The following is a 21,555-nucleotide window of genomic DNA, read 5'->3' as shown; positions in this document are numbered from 1 at the left end:
TCTAATGACTGGTGCAATCTGGCTATGCTTTAAAGTGAAGGAGGGAGGTCTGGTGCATGCATGTTTCACGTGTGTTTCCGATTTTCTTATCTGCTTCATTATTTCTGTTTGTTTTCTTTATTTTTTTAATGACTTTTGCTTTTTTTATTCTTTTCTTTCCACTTATTTTTCTGTGTCACTTTCTTCCATTGGTGCTGGTCTTGTGTGCGTATGTGTGTTTGTACATCCTTGTGTTGGTGCTCATGTTTGGTTGCGATCCCCTGCTCCTTGCCCTCCTCGTCTACATCAAATCCCAGTGGTGAACCAGTTGTACCAAGAGGTCCTCAATTATCTGCTCTGTCCCTACACTCCTCTTTCCACTTTAGCCCCACCCTCCCCCGGTGTCGACCCAATCCCCTTACAGCGAACGGGAAGCCAGAGCGCCACCGCCACCTTCCAGAGAGGCAGCTTTGCCACGGGAGGCGGGGCGGCCGACTACGCCAATCCGTACCGCACTCTGCAGTTCTGTCCGTCGACCGAGTCGCCTTACAGCAAGTCAGGCCCCGCCCTCCCCCCTGAGGCGGCGCTGGGCCGATCCCCATCAGTGGACAGCATCCAGAAGGACCCAAGGTGAGAAAAGACGGCCATTTTCACTTCGAATCAGCTCTGGCTTATTAATGAGACCCTTTGTTCTGCTCCCTTTCCACTTTTCACTAAACTTACTGAGGGCCAGATTCACCAAGTGAAACATGAATTATTAAAGGAAATATCAATAGTATCATTAACCTGAGCAACATTGAGCTTTTTTTAATGAAGAAAAGAGTTTGATTGAAAACCGCAAACGTGGTGTCAGAGCTGGAAGTGCGACATGGCGACACCCACAGTTTGCAGCACATCAGCACATAATTGACTGTCAGGATTTGACAGTGGAGTGCAGAAAAAGACTGGCTGAATCTGGGCTTTAGTATGAGGCACACATCACGCCGCATCTTTCACTGTCCTCTCTAGTTTGCCTGGTGTTGGGGCGTGTTCACACTGTTGTACCAATGCCTGTGCACACCTCTAGGTCCAATTTAAGAGTTTGCTGTTGCTGTTAGGAGTGGAGTGGCTCTCTGTCAGTGGCAATCAGTCACGTTCTGTGCAGCAGGTAGACAAAGTTAATGCGGAAAGTCTGCATGAAGTCGTCTTCTAGACCAGGAGATATCTCTGTATGAGTGTGGATGTCTGAGAGAGAGAGAGTGACACATTAAAAAAAAAAGAGTTAGAGAGACATAAAGAGACAGTGTAATAGCTGTTTTTATCACTCTTTTGTCCTAGTTAAAATGAAGTTTGAAATACTATTCCAATACTGTCTTGGATTTCTCTTTTATTTTTTAGCCTCTTCTTTGTAATGGCTGCACAGACTAGCTGTCAGAAATAGAAGTAGCCTAATTAAAGCTGAACTGTCTGTTTGGGATATGTTAGTTCAGGTACAGGCAGCGGATATGTTTATTTTTCCACAAATTTGATTTCTCTAATCAGGAGCTCACTTTCTCTTGAATTGCTTATTGTGAAATTTAGAAACTCAAAACTATCTTTTGTTTCATTAGCTCTCTTTGCTGTTGTTGTCGTCATTGCTCTTACATTCACCCATTATCCAAGTGTTTATTTCTGTGTGCACATTGCACTCACGTCATTTGTTTGGTCACTCTTTAGCTCTGGCATCATCGTTGTGTACCTTCAACACATCTGCACTGCTACATTTAAAGGGCGGACTTTTGATGCATGGCATTTTGCTTTACGCTCACGACATGCACACGACATGCCGATGTAAGCGGCATCTAAAGTCATACGAGTAGCTTGTTAAAGGGAGGGTCCGGTGTTATGCTACATCTTTCTTACTCTCAAAAAATCCCATTCAAAAAGGCTCAAACTCTTTGTTTGTACCGTCTGACTTCTCTACATTTTCTTTGACACGCTCAGCAGCTGAACACAATAAAGACTTTCAGATCTTTGAAGATAAAACAAATTGAGGCCCACTATTTTTCTTGAAGCAGCTAGGGACTGTAGCTTCTAGTAAGCAGTATTTTCTATTAATACGTGCAGAAGTATTTAGAACACTGAAGGATAGTGCCCAATACAGACCCTAAGTCATGAAGGACAATAGGTCCGAGGTTTTTAATAGGTCTTGGAGAACACCCTATCAAACAGAAAAAAAATCTCATTGTGGCCAAAAAGAAGATATACCAGAGCATAGGTTTTCTGCTTTTTGCCTTTTGTGTGGGATTCATTGGCAGTGAGGGAAATATTGAGTAGAAGCAGACTTATTCATTTAACCTGTCCAGGTTCTGGGAGATTGGTCCATTGGTCAGCACAGCCTATAAGTGCACACACGCTACAGTCATACATGCTGGATTGTTCCTACATGTTTTGCGAACACAGAGTTTATGCATCTACTGATGTCTCAAAAATATTGTGAAAAAAAATTATTTTGTTATTTATTTCAAAAAGGTAAACTTTAAAATACTGTGTAAATGTATGTATATATACATTTAGTACCATTCAAAAGTTTGGGCACACCTTCTCAATTAATGGTTTTTCTTTATTTTTACTACTTTCTGTATTGTAGATCCATAACTGATGACATCAAACATATGAACCAAGATATATGGAATTATGTAGCAAAGAAAAAATTGATAAAAAAAACTGTCTTATATTGTAGATTCTTAAAAGTAGCCACCCTTTGCGTTGCACTGCAAACCCTTGCCCTTCTGTCATTGAGCTTCAAGATGTAGTCACCTGAAATGGTTTTCAATGCCTTGTCAGCTAAGTAAAGAGAAACGACAGTCCATCATTACATTAAGAACTGAAGGTCAGTCAGTCTGGAAAATTGCTAAAATTTTCAGTGTGTCCAAGTTCAGTTGCAAAAACCATCAAGCACTATGACGAAACTGGCTCACATGAGGACCATGCACAAGAAAGACCGGCCAAGAGTTGCTTCTGCTTCTGAGGATAAATTCATCCAAGTCATCAGCTTCAAAAATCACAAGTTGGCATCACCTAGGATTAGAACCGAGATAAATGCAGCACAGAGTTCCAGTAGCAGACACATCTCTACATCAACTGTTCAGAGGAGACTGCGCGAATCAGGCCTTTATGGTCAAATAGTTGCTAAGAGAACACTACTAAGGAAAAGCAGCAAGCAGAAGAGATTTGTTTGGGCCAAGAAAAACAAGGAATGGACAGTTAGACCAGTGGAAATCTGTGCTTTGGTCTGATCTTTGGTTCCGCCCGCTGTGTCTTTGTGCGATGCAGAAAAGGTGAACGGACAGTTTCTACATGCATGGTTCCCACTGTGAAGCAGTGATGCAGGAGGTGATGCAGGAGGAGTTGTGATGGTGTGGGGATTTTTTGCTGGTGACACTTTTGGGGATTTATTCAAAATTGAGGGCACACTGAGCCAGCATGGTTAACACAGCATCCTGCAGGAACATGCCATCCCATCCTTTTTGCATTTAGTTGGACCATTGTTTCTTCAACAGGTTGTGTAAGGGCTGTTTGACCAATAAGGAAAGTGATGGAGTGCTGCATCAAGAGAAGGCCAAGAGTGTGCAGAGCAGTAATCAAAGCAAAGGGTGGCTAATTTGAAGAATCTAAAATATAAAACATGTTTTAAACTTTCACACTTTTTTGTTTACTACATAAATCCATATATGTTCATTCATAGTTTTGATGCTTTCAGTGAGGATGTTGTAAATAGTTATGAAAATGTAAAAAAACAACAACAAAACAAACATTAAATGAGAAGGTGTGTCCAAACTTTGACTGGTAAACCCTTTGTCTTTAAAGTTCCAGCACTGAAGGTTATAGCTCATGAAAACCAGAAATTCAGTACCTCAAATTCTAAGACTACTTTGAGCTGAGTACATAATTCAAACAGTATAAATACTGTGTATGTCTCGTTCTACTTCAGTAAAGACAATTACGTTCACCGGGGAAACTGCTGACTTAACAGTTGTTCTAATGATCGACAACCTCGACTTGGAGGGTACACTGCAGAAGGTCATTGCTGAAAAGGCTGGCTGTTCAGAGTGCTGTATTGAAGTGTATTAATGGAAAGCTGACTGGGAGTGGAAAGTGTGTTAGGACTAGCTGCACAATGCACAATCAGCAGAGATGCCTGCAGCTATAAGAGGATTGTCAAGAAAAGAGCTTCAAAGATTCAAGAAATTTGAAGAACTTCACAAGGAGTCAATTCAACAGGTTTCAGCGCATCAAGAGGCAACATGGAAAGACATCTGCAAGCTACCAGAGCTATGCAGAAAAAGAACTGGATTCTAGATCTGTTGAGGTCCTAGAGTCTGGAGAAAGAGTGGTGTTTGAAGTCCAGTGTGAAGTTTCGGCAGTCTGTGATCATCTGGGATGCCATGTCATCTGCCGGTGCTACGGTTGGGTTGGTCCACTGTGTTTTATCAAGTCCAAAGTCAACATAGCCATCTACCAGGAGATTTCGGAGCACTTTGTTCTTTCATCTGTTGACAAGCTTTATGGAGATGCTACAGATGAGCAGAAGGCCACTGCCAAAGCAACCTGAGCTTCAACAGTCCCTCAGCAGTGCCACAAGCTTACATCCATGCTACGCCACACTGATAAAGTAATTCATGGGAAAGGAGCCAAAACCAAGTATTGACTAAAGAAATAAAGATGCTTTTAAGAAGTTTGACATTTCTGTATTGTAAATCGTTTTTTTTTGGATTAATCGTTGGAAATATTCTAACTGTATTTCTGATTTTCATGAGCAGTAGCCTTCAAAAGTAAAATATGTAGCACTTCCATAAGCTGACATAGTTACCCAAAATACAAAGCATATGTTTAACGTCTCATTTAAATCTAACTAAATAAACCCAGCTTACACGGAACAGGCTCCGGAATGCTTGTCATTTTCTCACTCGTTAGCTACTGTGTAACCAGTCCTGCTTAGCTTTAATGAATCTGCCATCATTCAACAGCTAAGTTGACCTAAAAATTATTTAAACCCTTAAGCTATATGGTATTTATGCAACCACCAATAGCTAAATTTCTGAAAGCAACAAGGGCTTACCTTGTTTCTTTTGTCCGGAGACCCTCTCTTTATCTGACATACTCGCCATTTCCCAACCATCTGCTCCAAGTGCATGTTCTCCACCCTGCCCACATCCTGATAACAAAATGTTAAGAGAGAAAGATGAGTCTACTGGCTACAATTTTGATTTCTATTGATTACTATTAATTATCGCTATTATAACAGGTATTGAATAATTTGTTACCAGACAGTCGACATATACCTCTCTCTTGTTTCTCTCTGCCTGTCCCCCCTCGATAGGTACGACCCCGAATTCCTTGTGTGGAATCAAAATCAAGCCGAGCAAAGAATGACAAAGTAATCCAACTATTTATTTATACTATTGTACATTCTGTCTATCTTACCTTTGTCTCATTCACTGAATCTTTCCATCCTCTCTATATGGCACCACTATCAGAAACAGATGTTAATGTTAATGGCAGCATGACAACATTTCATATATGCATTGTCACCCATTTAGCACTGCGTTAAGCAGGAATCGCTTTTATTCTTAGTGTTACTTGGGTTCTAAATTGGAGAGCAGATCAGGATTTAATCACGTCATCACATAACATGAGCAAAGAAAGACAAGAAAATGATATCGCTAACCAAATATCGATTGCTTTGCGTGCAATTTGTAGGTATTTGGCTATCAGAGCCTCTTTTACATTGTCAACATTCCTCATTCTCTCCATTGGCTTTTCATGTCTCCATCCATACCTTCATGAGTTTATCTATCTGTTAGTTTATTTGGCCGTTCATTTGTCTCCATTGTCTGTCTGAATCATCTCTGAACTGACTTTGTGTCAAGTGTATTCACGTGGCTTGCCCGGTTTTCATTTTCGCACCTGTTTTTGTATTTTGTTTTAATGGTGCTGATCTTTTCATCTCTGGAATGCAAACAGATCTGTTTTCCTGAATACATGAGTTTTCCTTTATTCCTGAAAATTACTGAAGCACCACCATTAATCTTGAACTCAGTGAAGCCAAAAGCCAAAAATATTCAATTTCCAACAAGTGCTTATAAATATCCCTGCTAGCCTGTGTGGTTTTATGAGTTGTCCAAGCACTTTTGTTTTTTCACATGTCTCCTTTTAAAGAGGGCTGTCGATCCATTTAATAATGTGCCACTATGTTTCACTTAAGAACATATTTCATAAACTACTAACCAGATATGTAAAATCAACTAACAGTACTGACACAGACAACATTAGCTCACTCTTCAGAATGTGAAATGCCAGTGATTTTCTTATCAGTGCCAGTCAGGGTGTTATTGTCCAAACCAATACAAGAATTTAATGCTGCTCTTGGAAAATCCCTTATAAAGGATTCAAATTCACAAGCTAAGCTCACTGAACTAGACTAGACTTTATTTACTGTATATGTTTGAGGAGATGAATCAACAGATTAGTAGTTTTATTGTGTTATGTTGAATCATGTCAAAATGAAATGAGCCCAGTGAATTAATGAACCAATGGAATTGAGAACATGAGTCCATAGGCTTCTGTCAGTGAAAACAGAAAAGACTGGATCAGTAAACATCACTGGCTGCACATAAGCAAAAAATTAAGGTTTCTAATTTAAATGCATACAATGTAGCAGAAATATTGTGTTTTGAACAGGATACGAAGTGAACCCGACACAAATCTCACTCTAAGCTGAACTCAAAAGTTGGAGCAGTTTATAATGTGTATACTGTGCTGTGAAAAGTTGCATATTTGTCACACTTGTATGTTTGCAGCGTAAAAAAATATATCCCCTTAAATTATGAATGAATTGTAATTAACCAAACTTTTTTGGAAAGTTGAGTTTAATTTATTAGCCACTTCTAGGTCTAATAACTGCCAGACCTGTTAAATCAAGAAATCATTTAAATAAAAACTGTCAACGTAAAGTAGTAAAGATCTTAAAAAAAAACAGCATCATCCCACAATCATAAGAATCTCCAGATGTTTGGGACTCCAGTAAGAGCCATTATCCACAAGGGAGAAGACTCCGTTTCCAGCAGTGGCCATCCTACCAAAAATACCTTAAAGAGCACATTCCTTCCTCCAGGAGGTTACAAAAGAACCCAGAACAACATCTATCGAACTGCAGGCCTGACTCGCCACAGTGTTCATGATTCAAGAATGAGAAAGAGATTTGGCAAATGCTCAAAATGCTCAAAAACCATCCAGGATGGCTGAAATAAAACAATTCTGCAAGGAAGAGTGGATCAAAATTCTTCCACAGTGATGTGAAAGACTTATTGACAGTTATTGATCACTTGATTGCAGTTCATGTTGCCAAGCGTGGCACAGCTGGTAATTAGGTTTAGGGAGCAATTACTTTTTCACAGCAATGTATAACTATTAATTTTGAAAAAGGTTAAATGTTAAATTAAATGTCAATTCTTTGGTTTGAGACTTTGGAAGCCTCAGGTTTTCAAACATTAAAACTGAAACTGAAACTGTCATAAACACGAATCCATTTACCACAGTTTGTGACAACTGTATGCCACTGCATGTTATACTTGTATAACTATGCACGTGACCAATAGAAGATCTTGAGAAATAAAAGATCTTGAATCTTTCTTTCTTTCTAGCTGGTAGGCAAACATCCAGCAGTCATAGTAGGAACATAATAATAATAATAATAATAGAGTATAAAAAGAAAAAAATAAACGTGCCCTTTTCTTCCTGCACACGTCAGCTACACTACAATCAGCAGATATGAGTTTATATGCTGGGAGAAGGAAAGGGCAGTTTACAACTTTTGAGGGTTGAAGGTATGGAAAATGTTTTTGAAGTACAAAAGGACAAGAGCACGATGGTAAAGTGCAAACTGGATAACTGTATCATACTGCTAACAGAATTTTTAACTCTCTGCATACACAGACAGCATGCTAACACAAAGCTAGCAAAGAGCCGAGAGTGATGTTAACGCTGACAGTATGCTGAACCCCAGCCCAGCAGCCAGAGCCTAACTAGTAACAAAGGCAGTGATGAGCGGTCAGGCTCGTAGCTTTGAAGCATCATTTCTACCTGTAGATGTTTAGTCTTATCACTTTGAAGTCTTTTAGGGCTGGTTTTAATTTATTTTGTCTGCTTTGTTTTCAGAATTAAAAATTAAAACAAAGATCTTGTGTGTCCTCATTAGGATGAAGAATTGTGTTGGTGTGTGGCACTGTAGTCCATTCAGTTATCATTAAGGAACAAATATTAACTGTATTCTTAACAGTAGGGTCTTTACCTTACAATCCAAATGGCCTTGAGGCAACTGTTGTTGTAAATATAACTGAATTAAATTGAATAATTGGTAGTTAGTGATGTAATGTTACAGCTGCCAAAGAAAGCCTCTGCTCTTATAAAAACACATCAGGCAGGCTTATTTGCACCTGAACACACAACTTCTGGAACAGAACATGTCCTTTGGGCAGACAAGACCAAATTGGTCAAATTTGTTCATATGGTGCTTGGTGTTGCATGTTTGGCCAACACCAAGCACCATATCAACACAAACTCCTCAAACACAAACAGCACAGTGGTGGAGGGGTAAGAATTTGGCTTGTTTTGCAGCCACAGGACGTGATGACCTTGCAGTGGTCCATTAGACCAACAGGACAATGATCCAAAATACAGCAGCTAATCAAGGTGTTGCAATGGTCCAGTCAAAATCTATATCACAACCTGATTGAAATATTGTCCATAAACAAATACCCACAATCCTCTTCTACAGTGTTAAGGTTAGAGAGACAAATAAAATCAGATAGAAAACACTGATTTCAAATTATTGGCACTAAAGATGGTCCTACAAATGACTGACTCATGTGGTGTAATTAGTTTTCACATACTGGATAGACTCCAGTCAAAAGTTTCCTTTTCGCCTGACCATATAAAGTCATCATTAAGATTTTTCATCATAATTTTCAGAGTTAATACTTTCCTTCTCGTCTTCTACAAAATCAGCTTCAGTAATGAAAACTATTTGATTTTTGAAGGCATGAAAATAGAATTTACATGAAAATGAAAAAGAGATCAAATAATTTGTTGCACTGATGCTATCTGTAGTGACATAAATGAGGAAACGCTCATTAAACTATCTTAATACTCTAAAAGATTCAAACAAATTTCATTTACCTGATTTTTCAAGCCGTTCGCCAGCGTAATCTGGCAAATCAAGACATGTTACTGTAGAGACAGCATCTTATGTACTCCAACGCACTTCCTCCCTTAGGCTTCTGGTAATTTATGGAAACATTCATGCTAACACGAAGACAGATTTGTAAGAGACAGGATCTGACCCGATCCTAAAAGTGCCTGATTTTATTTCATGCTCTCCTGCACACTGAGAATCTCTGATCCATACTCAGTTACATGGATAAGATGGACTCTGTGTGTTTGTATGTGTGCTTCTCAGCTTTGCCTGACATCTCCTGACCTTTCGTTCATCTCGTCCAGCTTCAATAGGCCAGTCAGTCAGCCATGCTATCACACCCTCACGCACACCAACAGTATCTTTGTAACCCAAACTTACACACACACACACACACACACACACACACACACACACACACACACACACACACACACACTTTTTCTCAAATTTTCTCCCTGCCTCAGTTTCTGTTCTCCTTCCCATCAATTCAACTTCTAACTTTTTTCCTATACTGAAACTACAAAGATGTCACCCAGACATAAACAAGCACACATAGATTTAACTTGCAACTGCTTTAATGTGTAAGTGGGTTTGTGCCACAAAAAAACTCATTCATCAAATACAATAGATTTCTTCTCAACCATAAATGATATATAAAGGATAGACATAGCCTTGATGTTATTGTTTTGGCCTTCGGCATGTTTTTCTTGTTTGAAGCTAGATGTTTCCATATCTGGATTTAGAGTGGACCGATAACTTTTTAGACCAGATTGTCAAGATGAATCCAAACTCTATGGATGCATCATATAGACATAAATGTCTCCTCTAACTATTGCAGTGTTTTGGTTACCATGGTACTGTCCTGAGTGGTAGTCTACCACAAAGTGAGATAAAGGGGTTAGTGAGGTATGTTGGCCTTAAAATCAGAATTATCGATGTCACAAAGGTGCTTTTTCTGTTGCAAGAGTAGATCCCCATAACTTATGCTCAACACATAACTTGGTCTGGAATGAGATGAGAAAACTAATCAGTTACATTTGTAGCACATGTATGATCAAGAATACCTATTCAGTCAGTAAAATTAGTTGCACTTTTATCTGGTGACAAACTAAAACAATTTCCACACCTCATTTTTTTAGGCTAGGGGACAGAGTCAGAGCTGAACACACTGAGCAATCTTTAATGTTTTGTGCATGCAGTTTAAAGTGTGAGAGCTCTAATGTGGAGCTGTCATGTTAGAAATAAACAGGAGCACTGAGAGCACACTGAGTCAAATCACTAGATTTGAATTCTTGCAGCACCACTGTCTTCTCTCACTTTCATTTTACTCCAGAGTACACATCTCTCTTGTAGCAGCTCTTGTGTCTGTTGTCTTTTTCCACTCATCGATCCAGTTTCTGCCACTTATCTAGGTCACAGGAGCCTGTAGGAGTCTGTACAGACTGGTGCAGTGTCTACATCACTGCTGAAGCTGCACCAGTCCATCTGTAAGTCTCCTGCTCCACTCTTCCCTCACTCATGAACAAACCCCCAAGATACTTGGTGCAGTAACTTGTTCCCAACCCAGAGTAGGCACTCGTCGACTGAGGACCATGACCAAAATCCACAGACCACATTTAAACTGGTTGGTCAAACTCCCACACACGCTCAAATATCCTCAAAAGGATGAGGAGCCGATCCAGTATTCCACAGCGAGGATGAAAAAATGCATTGTTTCTGTAGAATTCAATGTCCAACTAACTGCATGGACCTTCCTGTGGAGGCTGAGAAGTGTGATCCACCTAAACACACTGGAACACTCTCTCCATTCCATCTTCTTAATGGGGGAAACACCACCCTGTCCAAAGCCACAGTTACTGATTTCCACACATTGTTGCAGGAGTTTAAACCGTTAAAACCAATGTTAGCACAAATGGTCCTGCCACTTTTAGGTCAAACTTTTAAAAGTTTAAAAGAACCCAAATGTAATAAAATGTCTGTTTTCTGTAGAGCTCCATAACACTCACTCACTCTGTCTTCTCTCAACCAACCAGCAGGACTGCTGTGTGATTATTGTAATGACCCTAATATCACTGAAAAACGCAGAGTCGCTGCTTTCAGGAAATGTTGGAATTTTTTCAATTAAGCAAATGGTTCAGGAGGTTCCGGAGTGACAGATGTTGAAAAAAAACAAACTCTGCAAAACACCTGTCTTAAAGGTTAGGCTTTAGAGGGTTAACTACATTAGTGACCTTATCCCCAGTGATGGCGTGAGCCCCCTTATAAACATCCTTACGTTTGAACACGGTGTTTCTTATGGGCAAACAGTGGTTAGCACAGAAATCCAACAACAAAACAGAATTTGGGCTCAGGTGAGGCGGGTCATTTCTCACAATCAGACTCCTCCAGGTCAGGCTATCATTGTGCATATTAAAGTCCCCCAGTAGGACAATGGGATAACCAAATGGCTCAATTTCAGGCACCCAACTCAGGAAAGCAAAGCTGCCAGGAAATCTGAGCACTCTGAACTGTCATTTGGCAAGTAAGCACAGTCAACAGTCAAGACCCTCAGGATCTGTTTCCTTATCCAAAGGCAAACCTGGGGGATACAAGTATATCCATTCCTGCTCACAGCCTCTCACCAAAGTCTTAGACCAAATGCAATTCACAGTACCATTATAGAGGAAAAACCATACCTCGTCCTAGGGGTCACTGGGGCCAGAACCCTGGAGATGGCCCTTGGGGTAAAAGCACGTCGGTGAGGATCAACAACTTTTGGGGTCATAGGATTTTGCCATTGCCTTTTTAAATTGGTTCCACAGTCAGATCCACGCCTGTCTTCAAAACACCAAGGTTTGTTTTTTTGTGAAGGAGTCGCTGTCATGACGCCATTAAATCAGCGGTCCCCAACCCTTTTTGCGCCACGGACCGGTTAATGCCCGACGATATTTTCACAGATCGGCCTTTAAGGTGTCGTGGATAAATACAACAAAATAAAACTAGTACCGGTACCGAAAAAATGAAGATTTATTCATAACACACGTGAAAAGACCCAGGAAAACCGAGTTAACGATAACAAAATAACGCTGAAAGCCGATAAAAACCCTGAAAACCATACATTTCACACCTGAGCCTCAACTCTTACGGCCCGGTACCAAACGACTCACGGACCGATACCGGTCCGAGGCCCGGCGGTTGGGGACCGCTGCATTAAATGACCAATCGGTGTCATGTAGTAGACAATGACACCATTTATTATATACAGTTTATGGTTTTAACAGAACAAATGATAACTTTTATAGAGCATTTAATGCTAGGCTCTTTTTACCACACCGCAGTAGTGTGAGACATGATTCCATCTTCATTGTTTGCTCTTTCATAAAGAACAGATGACATTAAATGTTTTAAAGAGACAAACATCATCCCGGTTTGCTGTGTTTAAACATTCTTGATCATTTACTATACAAAGAGCTACACCCATCAGCTGAATTTGATGTGGGCAGCTCCGCATGTGTTTCTGGGTTTTTTTCTCTGGTGCTAACCAGTACAACACTGGAGCTTGCGCTGCTGAATTCCCTTTTTCTATAAATACACTGTAATGTTTTGCTGTTAATCAGCCGCCTGAAGTTGTGCGATGCCCTGCTGAAAAGTTAATGCAGTGAATCAGCGCCGTTGTCAGTGTGTTTCAAATTCTCTTTCTTCTTTTCCTCCTTTCTTCCTTTTCTATCAGTTTACTCTGCAGGTTTCTACCTGTCGCTCCGTGTCTGCCTGTATTTCTGTTTGTCTTTCGGGGGTTGAGTCATCAGACGAATCTCCATTTCCCCCACTGACAATCCTCAGTAGGAGTGCACACACAAACATACCGACACAAATCACATAGTTCACTCTCTGCTTTCAAATCACTCTATTCCTCAAAAATCCTGACTCACAGGAAATCCTTTCAGCCCGATATGGCAGGGAGCATCATCTGCCTGCAGCCCTCACATCACAGCGCCTCGCCCCGCTATCTGAATACATAATTCATAGATAGCTTATTTATTTACCGAGTTTAATTGTTGGGTTGCCTGCAGCCTGACATCTCGTATTGTGGTGTAAATGTTTTGGCTGTGGGTGACATGATCACGCACAGAGCCACACACACTCGCACACATACCTACGCAAGTGCTGATTCAAGATAGCCCACCTGGATGGTTAGGAACAAAGAGGGGATTGATGGTTCGACGGTACTTTGTCCCAGTCCACTGAGTCGCCAAATGAAATGTTAGGCTCTCGGGAGTCAGGCACATGTGCACAGATGCAGGCGCAGGTCCATTTACACAGATGTATCTACATATGTGCATAAGATGAATTTTCACAATATATACTGTGTATACTACTAGTTTTTAGACAAATCTTTGGATTTGTGGAATCTGCTGGGTCAAATCTGTCCTTGTAGGAAGAGCTCCAGACAATCAGGAGTCTTTCTTTTGCTTCTTCATTATTCAATAAAATTTTTGAATTACAGTGCATAGTGCTTTCATTACCTATCTTTATTATTGATATACTTGAGAATCGGTAAAAGCTAAGGCAGAATTCCACATATTTATAAGAGCCTACTTTTAAACTCACGTCACTCAGTTCACTTTTCAGTTCTGGCAGAATTTCGTGTCTTCCACAAAAGCATTCGTCTCCAAATATGTTCTATATTCTTTTCTTAACTCTAACATTAAAACAGTGCAAACATTCCCTGCATGAACACTTTTGCCTGAAGTTCACAGATGGCTCAGTAGTATTTGCTCACCCCGCTGTGATGTTGTCACACAGTGTTTGGGACTGGGAGCACCATATTCTCTTGTGTTCTCTTTTCGGAAGAAACACACACAGAATGAAAGCGAGAGGGAGTAAAAACTTGTACAGCTCTGGGCTAAAGTTAGTGAATGAATGAACCATAATAGTACAGCTTTCTGGGGCAGAAAACCCTCCCACAGGAGACGGGCCTGACTCGAGTTTTTCTGCAACTGTAGGTAGAGTATTTTAGTGTCGGCTTCTTTCGGCGCACATTTAATGACATCTTTTATCATCTTTATGTTGTACGGGACACCCATGCCCCATACAGTACATAGACTATTTATAAAAGGGACATCATCCAGTGGTTTATAAATGCCCATTTTTGAGCCTTGCATAGATGCATTCCTACTAATTAGTGCTAAGCAATCGGAAAAAACAAACAAACTTGAATTTCGTTCATAAAACTGCTGCTCAGAATTCTTGGATGGCTGTTGATACAGTGAATCACACAGTAAACCCTTTTATCTGTCAGACATAGTGTTCAGTTTAGAGAGTTGAATCATAACTTAAAACTTTAATACAGTTTAAAAAGATGCTGTATAAAACCCCATGCTACTGTATAGACTGTAAATAAAAGATGGAAAGTGGCAGTGTGACATCACTTTGCATTCCACATTTTGAAGCTTTAGCCTTAGGATTTTGGCCAAAAACATGTTTCTTTATTATTAATATTGTTGTTGTTGTTGTTGTTGTTGTTATTATTATTATTATTATTATTATTATTATTATTATTATTATTATTATTATTATTATCCGATTGTTAAGTGATGATGTGACGAATCCTACTTCCGGGCCTAAAGTAGTCTGCGTTTAATATAGCTTTTGTGTTGTTAACATGTTTAATGTTATGTATTTTCTTCTATTTAATCTCAAAAAGCTCCTAAAACAGTCAGTGATCCCTGTTGACCTCCCTCGGCTTTTATTACCGCAAATCATTTATTTAAGCTCAGTTTTTAAAACCTTAGGATGTAACTACAGCCCAGCCCATGCAGCAGTATATGAATGACTAACCTCGTACTGTGGATGGATTATCTCAGTTGTTCTCCTGGCTGAAGTTTGGTCCTTTTACAGCATCCTGCCATGCGATTACATTTGTTCCTGACCACCGAGAACACTCACGTTAACTTTTATCGAGTGGAAAAAAAGTTAGCTTGTTTATATTATGCTAACATAGCTGTGTCGCTAGCGGTCACGTAGCACATCATTTTAATATACCAGCTAGCCCAACTTCAGTAACCCTACAAACGTCACTGCTGTTTAGTTTTCTGTCTTCATTTATGTTGGAAGTGATAACAGAGCTGTACGTTTTAATTTGTTTCCAAAACCCCGCAGTCAGGACATGCTATATTGTATTTAGATAGAAGCTAGCGAGCTAACTCCCTGCTAACTTCTAACTCCATTAAATGTCATAAATTCCGTTTTCATGGATGCCTGGATGTTAAACTCAATTGTTACACCTGGTAGAGCAGAACGCTGATCATTTTATTAAAGATGAAAGCCTTTAGACAGTTTTTCAACTCTCAGTAATGCAATAGTGATCGTTTGATATATGGACCTGCAGCGGAGTTTAGGTCCAGACACGGCTAGTGACGTCAGACTGAACAACCGGATTATTATTATTATTTGTGCTAGAGTTCCCACATTTGACTAGCAAGGAGGAGTGCTAAATTATCATTATCAGCTAACACTAGCAAGCTTAAGCAAGCATCCATCAACTTGACATGGATGTCTGCTAATTAGTCCTAAGTTACAGACTAATAAAATACCAAAACTGAAGCACGAACTGGACATATTGTAGCAAATAGCAAATCACAGAATTTGTCAGATAATTGTAATTAAAATGATCCAAAGGGCTCCAACAGCTGAAACACTGAGGATAGCTCCAGTTCAGTTCAGTTGTATTTATATAACTCCAAATCACAACAACAGTCCCTTTAAGGTGCTTTAAGCTAGTTCAGGGACTTGAATTACTGAAAGTGAGTCCTAGCAGATGGCCACCAATTACAGCTCCCTGTTTCAGCACAAGAGTCAGTCAGAGTAACCACACCCTTAACTTTAAGCTTTTGCCATTATCCAGATGAAGGATTTATGAAGATACAAACTATCTATTTAGGCCAAAGCTATATTTAGAAATTTTGAACATGCTTGTTAATGCTGTTAAGTCGGGCTTTCTTTACATGGGAGTCTATGGGAATTGACTGGCTTTTAGATTTAGCCTCAGGTGGTCATTTGAGGAATAACATTTATTTAGTCCTGGAGGCTGCTGCTTGGTGTCATTGTTATAAAAGGAAATATTAGCTCTTTTTCTGTCATTTATTATTTATTTTTGCTCATTTTGTCTCAGAGGACTGACTCAGCAAGCCTCCAATGAATTGTAGTTCTTTCACAATGGCTTCAGTTTGCACTTAGGGAGATTGTCTTGTAGTCCCATATAGAATAAATGCATGTTTGTGTTTCTATACATCTCGTGTGTCTCACACTATAGTTTATTATCAGTGGCTCCTTGCATTTTTCTCTTGCAACATAATACTAATAAATAAGTCCAGATCAAGTGTCCCTTACATTGCTTGTGAACTCATACTAAATGATACTAAGAGTCACTTAAGTCTCGTAAAAGTTTTATACTAGAGAAACAAAGATGAATATTTATTGTACAGCTGTTTTTCACTGTATGTGTGCACAACTCCGCAGAGCATCGCGCCTCTAGCCTTGGGTTGAGTTTGATCTGCTGTGATGGATGCACCACTTTTGTCTCTCTGGCCTTATTCTAGACTCTGGTGTGTGTGTGTGTGTGTGTGTATTCCTTTCTTTTTATGATGTATTTATGTACATTTCTGGCCAATTCCTGTTATGTCAAAATGTATTCACACAGTTGTGTCTTCTTTCTGTGTGTGTGTGTGTGTGTGTGTGTGTGTGTGTGTGTGTGTGTGTGTGTGTGTCACATTTTCTGAGCCTGCAGGCTTACACCCACTGAACCTTGTCCCCTTGTTTAAGGGATAAGTGTTTATTGTGTCACATTTGTGTGTGTCAGTAGTGGCATGCCTATTCTTGCTACCTGGATTTTAGAAAGGGAGATAATGTAAGATACAAACTTAAAAGAAGACCGTGGATTTAAGAGATCACAGCATGATAAAAAATCTATTTAGAGTTATTGTGGTAGAGTGCCACTTTACCTTCAGGTAATGCTTATTGTTCGTCCACTGATGTGCAAGCAACATCTATGTGTTTTGATGGAGTAATATAAGTGAAATTGTTTCACCGGTGCACATGTTAAGTCCTTCAAACATCAGTGCCGACGGACCTCTTGTGTAGCTTATTATGGTATCCACGGCTCTCGTTGTCACTAAAATGGTTAAAATGTATGAGCTGAGTGGATAACCTTTTTTGCTCTACATCGAGAAAAGCACTGAATGTATTTGGGTGCATGTCAGGAAGTTAGCACCTGGAGGCAATTAAAACACCCAACTCTTGCAGTTACCATCACAAAGTGCACCCGATTCTGGTGTCACAACTGAGTCAGCTCACACAGTGGCAAAGCATGCTCATACTTTTAGATTTAGCTTAGCGGTAATTTTGTTAGGACATTATTATCTCATATTTCAATGAAGGATAATAGCCTATAAATCCTGTTAGATATTACATGAAAAGGATTTTCCTTATAAATCCAGAACTTGCCGGAGGAAGAAGATGTTTTTAAGTTTACAAATAATTCAGTGATAGCTGCTCATACATCCACAGGTGCACCGCGAATAGGAACAGCTATATGCTAATTTCTTTTGCCACAATTTGTTTTGACATTATGACACTGACAGGTGAAGTGAATAACACTGTGATAACAAGGGAACATTTTGTCCTCAATGTTGAGCAGGAAAAATGGATACATACACACATTCAGTATACAGTCATGGGACATACTTTCAAAACTTGTCTTCTATTTAGACATTCACCACTTTCTATTAATCCGATCGCATCAGAGGATCCCATCAGATTATCTCATGGAAATATATTTTTTTATTGGACTAAATATCGTTTAGAATGCAAAAGATGCCAAATGGGACATTGAGCCATTATTTTAAAGTGTTAAACATGACATCTGACACAACTGCATCATAGATAGTTTTGTTGTATAACAATGTGACAAGGTGTTATCCCCTTTTTAAATTGCACACAGAGAAACAGTGAAGGGCAGAAAATCTGATGATCTTAAAAAACTGAAAAAACATATGAATAACAAGGATGGTTTCATATTTTAGCTGCGTTCCCCTAGTCTTGGGTACGCTGGATTTAACAACACTTGCCCATCCTTGATTATAGCTCCTCCTGAAAGACTCCTCTACCTTCTCTCCTCCAGATTTATTTTAGAAATTGAGACATTTTGTGATGGATTTCCAGGTCACAGACAGGATGACAAAGGAGACGAGGAGGAAAATGAGAAAAGGCCACAGACTAAATACAAACTAGGAAGGAAGGAACAGGTAAAGTCAGACAGGTACTAGCGAGGGGAGGGAAAACAACAGAGTGGAATAAAAACACAGAGCCACATAAAGCACTAAACTTCCAAATCAAACTGGGAGTAACTCAAAGAAGGACCAAGAATACATTCACAAACACGAGTTGGTTACAGAGTGGAGAAACGCAACAGTCACGTGGAAGAGAAACTTCAGCAAAATTTGAAAAAAAATCTAAGAATTAACAAAAGAATCAAAAACCAAGTAAACCAAGAGGACCGAGTCTAAGGGTTATCATCTAGGAACTATAGTTTTAAAGTACACCGATCAGGCATAACATTTTGACCACCCTGACCCATCGAGGCGTGGACAGTAGATGTGTTGTGGTATCTGCACCAAGATGTTAGCAACAGATCCTTTAAGTCTTGTGTATTCTGACACCTTTCTATCAGAATTAGCGTTCAAGTTTTCAGCATTTTGAGCTTCAGCAGCTCGTCTGGTGGATCGGACTACGCGGGTCAGCCTTCGTGCATCAGTAATCCTTGTCCATGCATGACCATGTCACTGGTTCACCACTGTTCCTTCTTTGGTTTCTGATAGATCACCCCACAAGAGCTGCAGCTTTCGACCCAGTCATCTTGCCTTCACAATTTGGTTCCTTGGGAATGTTCAAAATGTTCACTTGCTTCCTAATATTTCAAACTAACCAAGATGAAGAGATAATCAGTGTTATTCACTTCACCTGTCAGTGATCATCATATTATGTCTGATCAGTGTAAATATAACATTGTTGTCCTGTAAAACAGAACTATAGTGCAGCACATTTACAGTAAATGTACTTCTATAGTTAAATCTCAGCTCTCTTATCGTCTCTGTAATCAATTGCAGTTGACTACGATGACCTGGATGACTGAGAACCTTCACAGACAATTGCAGTTATGTTATTGTTTTTTGCCATTTCATCAGTTTACATAACTAATCTGTCTGATGTAAGAAGCGATCTTTACTGATTATTCTAGAAGCTTTATATGTGCAGACGTCCCACCACCTCATAAAAACATAAACATACACACATGACAGGAGCTTCTTATCAGCCAGTTAACCTACTCAAGGTTATGTAATCTTTAATCGTATCTATTGCTACCGTATGTTAGTAACAGCAGGATTCTTCTTGTGGAGGGAAGCCATAAAAGAAACAGAAAGCCATTCACACAATCGATTTAAACGAAAGAGAGAAAACTGTTGGAATTTAAAGAGCGCAGGGAAACAAATAACCTTTGAAATGATTCTCTCTCCATTTTCCCCATTTTTCAAACACTGAGTTTATCCCATTGGGTCATTATGAAACTTCGAGACAAAAGCTTTCTAATCCTGGCTCTTCTGCACTGCCTTTGATGGTTGGGCGTGCATGCAAGTCAATGAGCGTGTATGCGTGTGTGTTCGTTTGCCGGCATTAGTTGTGCACTGCATTGTGTGTCTTGACTAATGCTGCCCTAAGCTGCACGCTGACCCCACGGCACCCGGCGATAAGTGCATGTGTGTGTAAACCTGCAAGTGTTTGTGCGCAAATGTTTACATTAGATTAGCCAGAACTGAAATTATCTCAGCGGGTTGTTGCAGCATCAAGAAAGAGATACATCAAAGAGAAATAGGTCTGCATGCAGCCTTAAACTTCTCATGACTGTCAGAAAGCTTCAAATCAAAGAGTAGAAAGGTGCAGGTTTAAAAGAAGAAACAGCAGGTGGACTCTATCAAACACAGCAGAGCATATGGCGAAAGATGATGGTAGAAATTAGTATCCGGGAAGCATCGGCTCCTCCTCCCAAATCCCAAGAATATTAAATCCCGCTGTGGGACTAAAAGTTTGCACCAAACAAAGAGCCGGCGCCTGCCTTAGTTGGTCCCAAGAAACCGCTGCTGTCAAGGAACTGCGATGCTTTTGTTGGCCTACATCGATAAACCACGCCTCCCTCTCCACAATCCATCCAGTCCTCTGATTCCCTCGCCGCGGCTTTATTCTTTCACATCACATCTTTCTCACGTTAATCTGTGTTTCTACTTTCGTGCCGGCACCCCTCACATGTATGTGTAGGGTTAGTGAGCTTATTGTGTTTCTGTGTGTGTGTGTGTGTGTGTGTGTGTGTGTGTGTGTGTGTGTGTGTGTGTGTGTGTGTGTGTGTGTTTGTCTGTGTGTATATGCCTTAAGCACGCCTTTTAGGCAAGAGCACTAGTAGACCTCTGGTTGGACGCTAAAGCCAGGGTAGCTGGGGGAAATTAAAGTAAGGACTTATCACCACAGAAGGAAGAAGCTTTTATAGTGGCTCAGTAGCTGCTCAGTATTCTCATTGCACAATAGAAGCCATAGTGGATTGTACCACAATACACCGAATGGACGCTCTTTGGGAATTTCTGTTTTACATTCTATAAAAAAAACTGGAAAGTTTCGAAGTTCATGTGTTTTTGATTTATGACTTAACTTGCTTCTCTTTGTTATACCCAGAGAAGATGCACAAAATGAAAGGAAGAACGTCAGGTTACTTTAGAAGCAAAGACGGTGCGTTTTGCACAAGTTCTTAAATGTAACATCTTGCATTTGTTAGGCTGCGGTTTTTGTATCCCTGTGTTTGCTTTATGACATATCTCTAAATGTTTGACTGTGTTCATTAGACCTTAGCAGTGCTTTTGGAGTCCACAGGATAAAATGTATATTGATCTAGCACAATGGGCAGCCAGAAAATGCACCACATTCACTGCAGTGAGTTTGCCAACTCCATTCACTGAGATGGATTTTATAGACAACTAACAGTGCCCGGCCTTCGCTGTTAGTGAGGGCCTGGATTCTAGAGGAGGGAGAAACCGTAGACATTTCTTTACAGCCAAATTAAAGCATTGAGTTAAAAAAAATGACTTCTTTGTCTGAAAACGACAGCAAGTCACATTAAAAATGTATGCATGCACGCAACGCAGCCTGCAAGTCCTTGGGCTTATTTGATAGGGTTATGTTTTCAAAAAAGCAACCTAGAACTATTAAATCAAGCTGTATATTCTTTTTCATTTCATATCTTTTTTCTTAAAAGCACTTCTTTCCTTATCGGAGAGGAACAG

The 21,555-nt window shown here is 39.9% G+C and overlaps 1 protein-coding gene across 5 annotated transcripts in view; it reads left to right on the top strand.

Annotated features, from left to right (window-relative positions):
- The window catches only part of ctnnd2b (catenin (cadherin-associated protein), delta 2b), a 224,990-nt gene that overhangs the window by 143,777 nt on the left and 59,658 nt on the right, over positions 1–21,555 (top strand). For all 5 annotated transcript variants that reach the window (XM_040044969.1, XM_040044968.1, XM_040044972.1 and 2 more), the window contains 2 exons: positions 366–609; positions 5,321–5,377. In XM_040044969.1, the coding sequence (XP_039900903.1) occupies positions 366–609; positions 5,321–5,377 (301 nt within the window). The remainder of the gene's footprint in view (positions 1–365; positions 610–5,320; positions 5,378–21,555) is intronic.

This window comes from Simochromis diagramma, unplaced genomic scaffold (genome assembly GCF_900408965.1).
Source record: "Simochromis diagramma unplaced genomic scaffold, fSimDia1.1 OVJJ01000663.1, whole genome shotgun sequence".
NCBI lineage: Eukaryota > Metazoa > Chordata > Actinopteri > Cichliformes > Cichlidae > Simochromis > Simochromis diagramma.
This window is presented reverse-complemented; position numbering and strand designations above follow the sequence as displayed.